General features: G+C 32.4%; 2 protein-coding genes across 5 annotated transcripts in view; both read left to right on the top strand.

The window, feature by feature from the left end:
- The window catches only part of LOC132750839 (uncharacterized), a 61,573-nt gene that overhangs the window by 11,189 nt on the left and 36,134 nt on the right, over positions 1–14,250 (top strand). For 3 of the 4 annotated variants that reach the window (XM_060740891.1, XM_060740890.1, XM_060740889.1), the window contains exons 2-5: positions 7,595–7,723; positions 9,383–9,522; positions 11,779–11,938; positions 12,376–12,496. In XM_060740891.1, the coding sequence (XP_060596874.1) occupies positions 7,633–7,723; positions 9,383–9,522; positions 11,779–11,938; positions 12,376–12,496 (512 nt within the window). In that variant the 5' untranslated portion in view covers positions 7,595–7,632. Of the gene's footprint in view, positions 1–1,924; positions 2,176–7,594; positions 7,724–9,382; positions 9,523–11,778; positions 11,939–12,375; positions 12,497–14,250 lie in introns of those variants that run through there. The other variant, XM_060740892.1, reaches the window with a different exon arrangement.
- LOC132750842 (uncharacterized) lies at positions 9,529–11,772 on the top strand. The gene is made up of 2 exons (XM_060740895.1): positions 9,529–10,424; positions 10,481–11,772. The coding sequence occupies exons 1-2, from the start codon at positions 9,688–9,690 to the stop codon at positions 10,578–10,580; spliced, it is 837 nt and encodes a 278-aa protein (XP_060596878.1). The 5' UTR covers positions 9,529–9,687; the 3' UTR covers positions 10,581–11,772.

Genomic DNA, 14,250 nt, shown 5'->3' with positions numbered 1-14,250 from the left:
TCATTTCTATAGCAACTGAATAAACTTAATTACATTGTAAACATACATGAGATAATTTAAAGGGTTATTGTAACAGTATTGCAGTATTCAACTGATAATGGTCAATGACTCAGTGAACATAAATATGGCCTAAGGTTTTGTTAAATGCTTACTGTGTCCTTCAATAGAAAAATGAAATTGTCTAACAATTCTTCTTGAAGGCACTATTTTAAACAAAAACAGTTTTGCTTTGACAGATGAATTCATTTTGGCGACCTATGGAAAGAATGAAATTCAAAATAAACAATGTCATTTTGATTAGAAAAATATATTTTTATACCATTACAGATACATGTAAAGTCATTCAAATGTGCAAACAACAATAAACAACAATAATCAAGCTTTTAGAATATTAAATTCATAATGTTTCTTTGTGAATTACATGCCAAAGTCAATAATTGTTTCAAAGAGTTAATTTATAACTGTGATATACAGGTATGTAAGCTATGTGTTAAAACTATGTTGAAACTAACATTAACAGAAGTCATTGAATATAAATTTTGTCAACAGAGTCAGAATACAGGCTGCCCACAAAAAGCCCATCACCATTTTGGTGAGAGGAAATACATTTATGTATCTGTAGCATCCATGATATAGACTACATTGTATTCCTCAAAATATTAGACTTACAGAATTCTGTACAGACATGTATATTTAGTTTGAAAATGAAATATATACAACTGAATTAGAATGTTTCGATATTACTCCGATGGAAACCTTTGGGTTACGGACAACTTTTACACATTACTTATTAATATGTACGAGCCTCTTCAAGCTAATTATTGAAACAATATTTGTCTGTTATACTTGTAATGCGGAGAGATATATTTCTATGTTCAAAGAATCCTAGCAGAAAATCAGTGAATCTGGCAGGCCACTTAGGCAAGAGCTCAATTATTTCGCATGCAAGGCTTTGGGTCGTGAGGCAGGCAATGTGTGGGCGATATTTGTCGCAGCATTAGAATAAAATCTGGTCCGTCGGTCCACTGCACCTGCATATGGTGGTACATGTCCACCAATAATCTCACTACAATACAGCTCTGCTTTCAAGGTCATGATATTAAAATATAGATGTCAGTTTTGCCATTGACACTTATTCCTCACCATACCATGTATCATACAATGATAGACAATTAGCCATATTGATCGTGGTCTGAGATGCAAGATCAATAAAATCTAGGCAAAATCTAGACTCCAGTAAACAAAATGGGTACATTTTGCAGGACTCCATTGCACATGGTCACAGGCCCCATGAAGGTATTCTCTGAAGTGACATGATGTGACATAAATGGCAGAATGTCTGGCATTCATACCTGACAATCATCCAATCCATTCCTTATTCACATATACATTTCTAGGTTCTGCAAGCTATTTCTTAACAAAGAAGCGTTCTGGAAATGATTGCACCAGGCCTGAACAACAGCATGTTGATCTTGTGCATGTGATGTACATGAGAACGACACAGTTTGTAAAATGGGTTGGTCTTGCAGTCGAAATAATGAGACTAAACATGCCATCAAAATTTTGATTTTTGAGGTTCACAAATCAGTTATTCTATTGCATGCATCATAACACAAAAGCGGTTTAGATATATGTCCTCCACTTCTTATTGGCAAGCCTTCACAGGCATCAGAGTGAACACATTTTGAGTAGTATATAATAAGACTGCTATATTATATATTATGTTTTGTCTGTTTTTGTGGATCATTATATACAAGATGTCGAATATATTTAGCTTTTGCTCTTGATAATGGGATAAGCCCCCACCCCAGAGCATCTATATTTAACCATAAATCTGGAACATATCTGTAGAATAAATTTACTCTTTAAAATCTTTGTTGGCACATTTGATGACTCTACACTGATAGTAACATAAATTCAACAGGAATGATAAAAGGTCAGTCAGAAAGTTTGACAGACCAGCAAAGTTTACTATGTATGTCTTATCAGTGTATCAATTTTTACAACAATCCAGCGTTGTCTATGAAAGTACAGATTATTGAGGATTCAAGATATGTTGAAAGTTTGTATACTGTTTGTGATAACATTTTCAAACAGTCATGATTGTGCCGCCAATATCATGTTCATTACTTGTATTATAACATTCACAGAAGATGGAGATTTTATATGATAATGGTAAACAACTTAAATAATTCATGCTTCTTAATGCATTATTTTCCTATAAAATCTTTGTGCTCACTATGACCATAATTATGACAGAAACTAATTAAATAATTACAATTTAAAATCTTGTGGTTATGGCAGGGGGGTTGTATAGAGGATGTGAAACTCAAGATGTGGCAGTTATTTTGAAATTTGATAGGCTTGTTTAAGGTGGATAATTTTTGTATCAGGAAGTTGCTCTTAAAATAATATATTTTATGTGTACACAGTTGTGTACCTGATACTCTTTATAGTGTATTGTATTATTTTTTGTGGACTTACTTGAATTTACATGAAAAATTTTTTAAATGATGTTTTAGGGGAAATTGTTTTAAGAAAATGTCATTTTCAGTGTTGTTATGGTTAAAATTTAAAATCAAAAAAATGAATGAGAGAATTTTTTTAAAAATTTTTTTAACATTTGTTTTGTTTTTGTTTCCTGTTTTCTACGGTTTGAATTGAGGGGGGATAGCAATGGGTGATGTTTCTTATTTTGAAAAAACGCTTTAGTGTAAAGTTTTTTGGTTTTTAAAATTTTCCCTTGATAATTACAATTTTTTAAAAAATGTTCAAAAAAAAGCACTTGGGTAAAAAAAAATTTATAGAAAGGATTTAAGGGGTTTGATATAGTCATTTCTTTATAAAAATTAAACCGAATTTTTAAAAATTATTGGTGTTTTCATTGGATGACAAAAAAGGGGACATGGGTTTTTAAAAAAAGAAAAGGGAAATATGTAAATTTTTAACCTGGGCTAGTAAGCCCAGCCACAAAAGCAGGCCCCCCACTTCACCAGAGTCCCCACTTTTAATAAAGCTTTTTCTGGACTTTAAAAGTAAACTTTTTATAACTAGCACCTGGTGCTTCAGCTGAAGTACTAGGGACTCAAGTTACTTGCTTCAACGCAGCTTGTACTTCATCTGAAGCCCCATTTCCAGCTTCTAATGAGCTTCTGAAATTTGTGAATGTGTACTTCAGGTGAAGTACCAGGGCTTTTAAGTGCTTCATTTTGGATAGTTTTTTGTACTAGAGACTTATTTGCTTTACTTCTCAGACTTTGACTGTTTGTTTGAAAAGTTATTTTGATACAAAATGTATACTTAAGTTGTATGCTTTTGAAAACTTAGCAATGTAGGACTTGTTTTGAGGGGGGCTTCAAAAATTCTTTTAAAAACTTGTATTTTTGTAGTTCTCTTGATATGATTATCAGCTTGAAATTAATTCATAAAGTCAATTGAAAATGCATGTATAAAAAAAAACTGTAAATAAGTGTAAAATCAATTATTTTAGTTTGAATAAGGATTTAACATTCTACAGATCATGGTGGTGAAAAAATATTTATTAAATTCCTTTAAAAATATATGATTCATTATGAAGTCAATTATACCAATTTTAGGGAGCCAGTTTTGACATTTAAAAAATACTTTCTAAAAATTATTATTGCACATGAATCATCTAAATATATTGTAATTAACAGGTTATTCATCAGTATCTAGCTTAACATAAAAAAAGAAGAATTAAAAAAAAAAATTTTTCTTCATGAATATTAACTAGTTAAAAGATGCTCAAATACTTAAAATTACATGTCTGCCAATTATTCTGTCACCCCTTCTGTAAATCTACCACGGTTTTCTTCTACAACCAAATATTCTTAATCACAAACATCTGTGATCCTCAAGTGGAAAATTATGACCCCTTCCAACAGTTCTTCAAAATACCCCATGTTAAGCTGACCTATCTGATACATGAGAATAGTGAGTGATAAAGCAAGTTTACAATTACTACTAGCTACATGTAACCTAATACCCAGAACAAATCTTCATCCTGGCAATTTATTACAGAAGTGTCTTGAATGTCTGGATCTGCTTACAAGTTTTAAAAGATATGTTATTATGAGTGCATGAGCTAGTATAAAGTTAAATTGATTATTGTTATTGAGTTGAATTATTCCCCAACTAATACAGGTTTACAACCAATTTTCGGAAACCTAAATTAAAACCATGTATTATTATGGGACATCAAATGTGTAGTTAAAGTTTTAGCAGTTAAAAATGGGGGCAAAATTGATAACCAAATTCTATGGAATACATTTATGGTAAGTAATTTTGAACTATATTTAATATTTTCAAATTCAATAAACAATAAAATCAACTAATGCAAATAACTTTTTTTAGATTTGGTTTATCCTTAAAAAATATCAAGTTTATAACTCAAAATGACAAGATCAGATTTCAAATATTTATTTTTATAGTCTTGTATTGCATGATACAATGTATTAGCAGATATTTTAAAAAATTTGTCCTTTTCCTTTTTGTAATATTTTATATCCCTAAAATGCTTTCCATAAAAAAAGAACATATGACGACCTAAAACCCATTTAATAAAAAATAAACCTTTATGCATGTATATTGTTTATAATAATTATATTAAATGTGCTAATATTCTATTTTCTAGACCAAAACTTCTCCAAAAATGTCAGTGAAGAAGTCTTGAAAATTGAAAGAAAAAAGATAACAAAAGAATACAGAAACTTACTTGGTAATTAGTTTGCTTTATTACAAACAGGCTTATTATGACTTTGAATAAATTTAGATTTTACTTACAAATAATAAGATACTTAGTTGGATTTTTCATGTTTAATGTCTATTGCTTTATGCAACCTAAAACCTTTCACTGGTGAGAATTGTGATACAAAAATTTGAAACCCAGGCATTTTTAAGGGAATTTGATGTAGTTATATCAAAGAATGAAATTGTTTAACCATTAAGTAAAGTGAATAATTAAGCATTTGCCACCTCATTATTTGACTGGGCTACAAAAAGACATTTATATGTCCTAAAGATGATTATGACCCCAAAAGTAACAAAAATACACTGTGTTGATTTTCCGGGGCAATTTTTGTGCTTGCTTAAGTTTTGAAAAATTTAATTTTAATTCATTTGCCAAACTTTTTTTGCAGATATTTTGTATTAATGTTTATGTTTTTTAAAAGGCTGCATGATTACCCAAATCAAGAACATATGTGCATTTTTTAAAATAAAAAAAAATCATTTTTAAAATTTTTTTTTACAGGATGCAGAAGGGTTTCCATCATATAAAATCAAAACCCATTTGCCATGAAACTGTTTTTGGGAAAAAAAATGAAAATGAAGGGCATGATTGATAAATTGAAAATTTTAAAAGATGTTACGCTATAAATGTTTATAGTTTATCTTTTTGCTGGAAACCCTTTTGTTAAATGTGAGTAAAAATGAAAAAAATTTTTTTATGTAAAATTTTAAAGAATTATTATTTTTTATCAGTTGAAAGTTGATACTTAATGTCACCGAACAAAAAAATTTCTCAGGGGAGATTTTTTGATTTCCCCGTGTTGTAACCTTAAATTGTAATTAATCCCCTTAATTTAAAAAATTCAAAAGGAAAACTAAAAAAGATAATGTTTTGGGTTTTAAGTTTTTTTCTGGGCTTCAAAAGTATTTTTCCCGGGATTAATTTGTACTTTATCAAAATTTTCATTTGCTTCAAAAAGGAATTCAGGTAGCTTTTAATGGACTTCTCGTATTTTTTATGGGGTTTAAGTTGTGTAAATTTCATGAATGCCCCAAAATGTAAGTTCAAAAGTATTCTCAAAGGGGTACTCCAAAATACTTTAAAAAAGTCGGTTGAAGCCCAATTGCAAATTTTGAAAGCCCTTTTAAAAGGGGCTTTACCCATTTTTGGCCATTAGCATTTATGTATAGTGAAGACTTTGAAGGGGGATGCAACCAAGCTTCTTTATATTTACCCTAGGTTCAATTATTATAATATACTTGAAATTTTGCTCTATTTGTGGCAGGGGGTCTTTGAAACCCTTTAAAATTTGGTTCTTTGGTTAAAAGCTCTTTAAACCCTTTAAAAAATTCATGATACAGTGGAGCCCCGCTAATCCGCCCTTCTAAACGGAAACCTTTCTTATCCGAAAGAAATGTTGTCCGATTTTATTCGTTTATATTCAAAAAGTAAAAAACCCTTTTGACCCAACCCGGGCTACCCCAATTCCTGCAAATTTTTCAATTTTTTTTTTATTTACCTTAAATTTACCTCGGAAACCGAAAGATTTTGCCCAAATGTGAACCCTTATTAAAAATAAAAAAATATCGAATCTTGAGGGGAAAATACACCAAAAAATGTGTTATTTACTTGATTAAAGGGTGAAAGTATGATTGGAAGGTTGAAAAATTCATTAGCTTGCCTTATATTTTTAAATTTCCCCTTAATTTTATTTTTTCGTCCCTTCAATAATATTTTTGATTTAAAAGCAAAAAAAATATTTTTAATCCCCTTTTTATGGGTTCAAAAGTTCGTGATTAAACAAAGAAAATTAAAAGAAACTGCAGGAAATTTGGTATCCCGAATCGGATAAGAGTAAACAACAATTGACAAATGCTGGTACGAATATTTAATTATGTCTCCGCCTCCTGTTTTACATCGTACGTTAACTTACCCTCGTGGACATAATATTTCTTTGCTTATTTATTTATTTTCATTTCATTCACATGTATTAGAATGAACGATAAGAGACTGCAAAAATAAAATATCTAAATTGCAATTTCAAATGCATTCCCGTTTTCTTTCCCTAAACTGTTTGCAAATACATGTAACATGAAAAAACATGTAAAAGAACCTTTTAATTCGGAAACCTGTCTAATCCGGAAACCTGTCTAATCCGAACTTTTCTTCTGGTCCGGACGAGTTCGGATTAGACAGGTTCCACTGTATCTTAGGTAATAGTTCTTTGAAACCTTGAAGAATTCATAATATCTTAGGTAATAGCTCTGTGAAACCTTGAAGAATTCATAATATCTTAGGTAATAGCTCTGTGAAACCTTGAAGAATTCATGATATCTTAGCTAATAGCTCTGTGAAACCTTGAAGAATTCATGATATCTTAGGTAATAGCTCTGTGAAACCTTGAAGAATTCATGATATCTTAGGTAATAGCTCTTTGAAACCTTGAAGAATTCATGGTTCTTAGGTAATAGCTCTTTGAAACCTTGAAGAATTCATGATATCTTAGGTAATAGTTCTTTGAAACCTTGAAGAATTCATAATATCTTAGGTAATAGCTCTGTGAAACCTTGAAAAATTCATGATATCAAAGGTAATAGCTATGTGAAACCTTGAAAAATTAATGATATCTTATGTAATAGCTCTTTGAAACCTTGAAGAATTCATGGTTCTTAGGTAATAGCTCTGTGAAACCTTAAAGAATTCATGATATCATATGTTATTTAAAATTTGCTATTGAAATTGAGTATTATTTAATCAAAACAATATTGATTCACAATAATTGTAAATTTGTTCATTTTATTTACTTTGACAACTATTATCAGTTAATTTCATTTTATGTTGCAGAAGATGAAGATTTGATTTGAAAGATTGTTACATGAACTATGATGGCATCTTTGGTTAATTTTATGAGGAAGCTCTGCATGCTCCTGCTGGCACTAAGTATGATTGGAACAGTGGCCTCTGCAGGAAGGTGTAAGTGTGTTTTTAATAACTTTGCTATGTTACAAATAATTAAATGCTACTTTAGTAACTCAAGTATATTATATACCTATGTAATGAGGGCTTTGCAGTATTGTTTCAGCTTTGCTAAAAGTCTGCTTAAGGTAAATGCACTCCTGGTTTGTCCCATTTATAGACATAGCAGTGTGTAAATGTTGGAGAATTTTATTTTAAAATTGTCATAATTAACCTGCTGAAACTGGAAGTGATTAACCTTTGCTACCAGTATAGAGAAAAGCTAGTCTCTACAATATTATAAAGTCTGACCAAGCTCTATAAAGTTGGTAACTTTATCTTTCTATTTTGGTATTGAAATTCCTTTAACTTTGAATAGACTGTTTCAAATTCAGAGCAGGACAAAATGCATTACAGAAATCCACAAGATGAAACCTATATCTAACCTGGTTTTATGTATAGGTTATAGTGCATATTGGGTGTTCTTCGTAAATAAGAAAGCTCAAAAGGAGCGGAGCTTGATAGCCTAAATGTGTAAATAACCATATTTGGAAGAGGTAGCGGTACACATTTTCGGGTCACGTGTTTTGCATAGCTTATTCCCGCATTCTGTCTAGGTAAATCAGACAATATCACGGTGCATATCCATATCGGTACCCTCTTTGCGAAATATTCTCAAACGGTACCCTCTTTGAACATACACAGGTCATTCTCTGCTAAAAACAAACCAGCGATGGATAACAATGCAGTAAAAATTCATTGTAATAAGGAAAGGAGGTATGACACGTAGAAAAGATGTATACCACGGAACACTAGAATGTTTTATTTATGTGCTGATTTGTCATGTGCCCGATTTTCATGTACTGCAACTTCACAATAAGCTACAAAAAGTCGACATGTCTTGCCTCACCCGTCACCTCGACATATTTTTCGGGCTGAAATGAACCTGTAGCTTCATTATATATGCATATTACATATTAATTATGTTCATATACATATCATCTTCGGACAAATGGCAGTATATTGTCAAAAATAAATGTAAAATTAATAAAAACACCCTACTTTCGGTTTTGCAGCGGCACGGGCTGTAATATTTACATAAAAACTAAGAAATATTACATACATACTTTGTTGGAATAAGTGAACTTTTTATTTGGAAATTATAAAATGATACTGGTTCTGTAAGTAATAAAACATTTTTACTGTTATTTTGCCTGTTTTCATTTCAATGAACCTCTTTTTTTAATTATATGCCGTAGTGACGATATACATGTGCGTGTACGGAAAAAACATGATGCATAAATATTAATTAGTAGGAGTAAACTTCAAGATCTCTGCCATGCGTATATTTCACTTTAAGCGCTCTTCGAAACTTAGCTCCGCCCACTTGCGTTTTATAATATAAAACGTCCAGTTTATATAAAATCTGTTCTATTAAGATTTGAAACCTGAAAATTTGAAAAATCCTCGTCGGTGATTGGCTTAAAAAAATTGGCGAGTACTATTACAAGTTAAGAGTAATTGTTATTTTATATATTATTTATGTACGACATATAGGTTTATCCTTGGCATATATAAAAAAGCAAAATAATTCTATTTAAAATTTGATACACATAATTTGCAAATTTAGAAGAAAAGATTTACAATTTTGAAATTAAGACAATTTTACTGTTGCAGGTTTTGAAATGTCTCCACGTAATGACATTTTCCTTGTTGCTGGTGGTAAACTACAACTAAATTGCTCGCTGAAGCTACCAAACAATGATACTGGCTGTGTCAATGATGAATTTATACTGAATAAAACAAGAATACTGAAGGTGGGACAATTTGTCCTTTGCTATATTATCTACAGGTTTTTAAATCTCCACTTAAACACCTGTGAAGTAAATTTAAACTAGGCCATCCTATCCTTTCATTTCTCTATTTGTTCTCAGTAACTGCTCTTTTCATAGCCTTCCATTTACAATCCACAACTCTTTATCATGTATTGTTTCCTCTTAAACAGCTATTCAGCTAGGTTACAGAACAATGCTGGTTCTACTCAAGTGGCGGTATACAGCTATTTAGCTAGGTTACAGAACATTGCTGGTTCTACTCAAGTGGCGGTATACAGCTATTTAGCTTGGTTACAGAACATTGCTGGTTCTACTCAAGTGGCGGTATACAGCTATTTAGCTTGGTTACAGAACATTGGTGGTTCTACTCAAGTGGCGGTATACAGCTATTTAGCTTGGTTACAGAACATTGGTGATTCTACTCAAGTGGCGGTATACAGCTATTTAGCTTGGTTACAGAACATTGGTGGTTCTACTCAAGTGGCGGTATACAGCTATTCAGCTAGGTTACAGAACATTGCTGGTTCTACTCAAGTGGCAGTATACAGCTACTTAGCTTGGTTACAGAACATTGCTGGTTCTACTCGAGTGGCGGTATACAGCTATTTAGCTTGGTTACAGAACATTGGTGGTTCTACTCGAGTGGCGGTATACAGCTATTTAGCTTGGTTACCGAACATTGCTGGTTCTACTCAAGTGGCAGTATACAGCTATTTAGCTTGGTTACAGAACATTGCTGGTTCTACTCAAGTGGCGGTATACAGCTATTTAGCTTGGTTACAGAACATTGCTGGTTCTACTCAAGTGGCAGTATACAGCTATTTAGCTTGGTTACAGAACATTGGTGGTTCTACTCAAGTGGCGGTATACAGCTATTTAGCTTGGTTACAGAACATTGGTGGTTCTACTCAAGTGGCGGTATACAGCTTAATTCAGCTAGGTTACAGAACATTGCTGGTTCTACTCAAGTGGCGGTATACAGCTATTTAGCTTGGTTACAGAACATTGGTGGTTCTACTCGAGTGGCGGCTCGTGCTTGATATAATGCACTTAGGGGCACCTGAAAAGTTGGAATTTTAGTTGCCATAAACTGTATTAGTGCATAAAAACCAATCCCAAAAAAGACTCTTCTGACCTAAAAACCTTCAAATTCTTCTTACCTCATTATTACCTAGAAACCTAACAAACTTTTCTCACCTTGAAACTTTTTATCTTATCTCATCTAAAAAAACTCTCAAATTCTTCCATACCTTAAAACCTTTCAGACTCTTTTGACCTGAAAACCTCTCAAATCCTTCTTACTTGAAAACCTTTCAAACTGTTCTCACCTAAAGACCTCTCAAATTCTTCTCACATCAAAACCTCTCAAACTTTTCCCAGTTGGTAACTTCTTAAAGTAATCTTATCTGAAAACCTCCCAAACACTTCTCACCTTAAAATGTCTTGAAAATCGTTTCATCTTATATACTCTCCTTATCTATGAAGTCTCCTCATATTAAAACCTATATTTATCTCTAAACCCTTCTCGCTGTTAAACCTTTCCTCATCTCATATTCTCTCTTTATATCAAAATTCTTCTTACATTAAACTTATCTTTTATCACCAAAACTCTCTTTTACCTCAAAATCTCCTTTACCACAAAACTCTTCTTATTTCACATCTAAACTTTCCTCACCTTAAAACCCCTCTTTATCTCAAATCACCTTACTGTAAAACCTCTCTTAATCTGAAATCTTCACTTGTCTCAAATTCCTCTCCATATATCCAACCCTTAACTTTGTAATCTTCTATTGTTGTCAACAGTTGTTTTTGTTATAATAATGATAATTACTGTTGTTGAACCTCTTAAGATATTGACAAATTCTCAGATTTGCCAAAAAAAAACACACACACACAAAAAACAACACTTAAACTAATGTACATGTAGGTCAAACACTTAAACTAATGTACATGTAGGTCAAACACTTAAACTAATGTACATGTAGGTCAAACACTTAAACTAATGTACATGTAGGTCAACAGTATACTGTTTCTTACATAAAGTTACCTTTTGTAACACAAGGCATTTTAAAGTTTGCTTTTATCTTTAAATCAAATTCTTTTCTTTTAAATGGTATGTAAAGACTATAAATTACATATCAAAAGTTCCTTTATAAAAGTTAAAGATATCTACCAAAATTTTAAGTTTGTAGATACATTTGTTTAGCTTATTGGACAATATTACATGTTGTATTATAGGGTAATGAGGTTCTTGCAGCTGATTTATTTAAGTATCATACAGCAGAGAATACTATAGAAATGATGATTGACAATGTATCTGTAGAAGATTCTGGTACATATAACTGTAGATATGGTGACAGTCAGATGAACGAGTCATTTAAACCAGTACACATAGGAGGTGACATTTATATCTTTATTTTAATTCATCACTGAATTGAGGCTCTGAATATGTAAAATTTGAAATGTCAATCCCTGTAAGAAAATTTCTTTTAGCCAAATCATGCAGCTTGTTTTACTGATTTCATACAAAATTTGATCAAAATATTGTAACACAGGTAAGAAAACCAGGTAGCCAAATTAATAAAAGTTAAGCTAATGGCAGAGTAAGCATTGAATCTTTAAGAGGTCTAAAAAGTATAACCACAAAGTTTTAACTAACTTTATATGCATAATTTATATATGTTTTCTAAACACTTTTAAATATTTTTCCAGTGTAAAAATTATACTTAGTACTATTATACTTTTTCATTGTTGTCGTAGAAGTTAGTTTCATAAATTTTTTATTATAGTTTTTTTGGAAATGAAATAAAAAGTTTAGATTATATTTTATTACAGAAGCACCTGGGGAGCCGAAGAATCTTGTTTGTATATCCCGAAATTATGAAGATCTAGCATGCTCATTTTCATTGAGCAAACTGTCAAATATACCAATAAAGTGGTCCATGGAGTTCAAAATGTAAGTTTTTATTATTTCAAGAAGAATTGATTGACATTTCATTGTTCAGAGTAGGTGCACATGCAATTTCTGAAAGTACTCCAATTTATCTGCCTAAATTCTAGGGAGTACATTTTGAGGGCAATTTCACATATGTAAAGGTTTGGTCCTTATTGATGGCATTTTTCAAAGAAATAGAAATAATGTGGAAATTTTACCATTAAATTCCATTCAAGGGAATAAGAGTAGAAAACCAGAAAATGTTGTCAAAAACTCAATAAGTGAATAAAAATCCTCTTTACAAATGTAATTTATATAATTGTGTACATTTTTCTGTTTATTAACTGACATATATATGAATGTTCAATGTATAATTATAATATGGGCATGGCTTTGTCTGTTAGTTATTATGCCCCCATTTTGAAAAAAAGGGGGTATATTGCTTTGCACTTGTCGGTCCGTCGGTCCGTCGGTCCGTAGACCAAATGGTTTCCGAGTGATAACTAAAGAACCCTTAGGCCTAGGAACTTCAAACTTGGTATGGTGATTGGTCATGACCAGTAGATGACCCCTATTGATTTTGGGGTCAAGGGGTCAAAGGTCAAGGTCACATTGACCTTGAAAGCAAAAACGGTTTCCGATCAATAACTAAAGAACCTTAAGGCCTAGGAACTTCAAACTTGGTATGGTGATTGGTCATGACCAGTAGATGACCCCTATTGATTTTGGGTCAAGGGGTCAAAGGTCAAGGTCACATTGACCTTTGAAAGCAAAAACGGTTTCCGATCAATAACTAAAGAACCTTAAGGCCTAGGAACTTCAAACTTGGTATGGTGATTGGTCATGACCAGTAGATGACCCCTATTGATTTTGGAGTCAAGGGGTCAAAGGTCAAGGTCACATTGACCTTGAAAGCAAAAACAGTTTCCGATCAATAACTAAAGAACCTTAAGGCCTAGGAACTTCAAACTTGGTATGGTGATTAGTCATGACCAGTAGATGACCCCTATTGATTTTGGGGTCAAAGGTCAAGGTCACATTGACCTTGTAGGTAAAAACGGTTTCCGATCAATAACTAAAGAACCTTAAGGCCTAGGAACTTCAAACTTGGTATGGTGATTGGTCATGATCAGTAGATGACCCCTATTGATTTTGGGGTCAAGGGGTCAAAGGTCAAGGTCACATTGACCTTGTAGGTAAAAACGGTTTCCGATCAATACCTAAAGAACCTTAAGGCTTAGGAACATTAAACTTGGTATGGTGATTGGTCATGATCAGTAGATGACCCCTATTGATTTTGGGGTCAAGGGGTCAAAGGTCAAGGTCACATTGACCTTGTAGGTAAAAACGGTTTCCGATCAATAACTAAAGAACCTTAAGGCCTAGGAACTTCAAACTTGGTATGGTGATTTGTCATGACCAGCAGATTACTCCTATTGATTTTGGGATCAAGGGGTCAAAGGTCAAGGTCACAATGACTTTGTAAGTAAAAACGGTTTCTGATCAATAACTAAAGAACGCTTCGGCCTAGAAACTTCAAACTTGGCATGGTGATTGGTCATGACCAGCAGATGACCCCTATTGATTTTGGGGTCAAAGGTCAAGGTCACATTGACCTTTTAAGTAAAAACGGTTTCTGATCAATAACTCAAGAACGCTTAGGCCTAGGAACTTCAAACTTGGTATGGTGATTTGTCATGACCAGCAGATTACTCCTATTGATTTTGGGATCAAGGGGTCAAAGGTCAAGGTCACAATGACCTTGTAAGTAAAAA

Source organism: Ruditapes philippinarum, unplaced genomic scaffold, assembly GCF_026571515.1.
Source record: "Ruditapes philippinarum isolate M1 unplaced genomic scaffold, ASM2657151v2 ctg4902_1_1_1_1, whole genome shotgun sequence".
Classification (NCBI taxonomy): Eukaryota; Metazoa; Mollusca; class Bivalvia; order Venerida; family Veneridae; genus Ruditapes; species Ruditapes philippinarum.
This window is presented reverse-complemented; position numbering and strand designations above follow the sequence as displayed.

Coding starts and splice junctions, on each gene's coding strand:
- LOC132750842 (XM_060740895.1), top strand. CDS start 9,688: ATGTATTGTTTCCTCTTAAACAGCTATTCAGCTAGGTTACAGAACAAT. Junction 10,425..10,480: donor GTATACAGCTATTTAGCTTG/GTTACAGAACAT, acceptor TAATTCAGCTAG/GTTACAGAACATTGCTGGTT.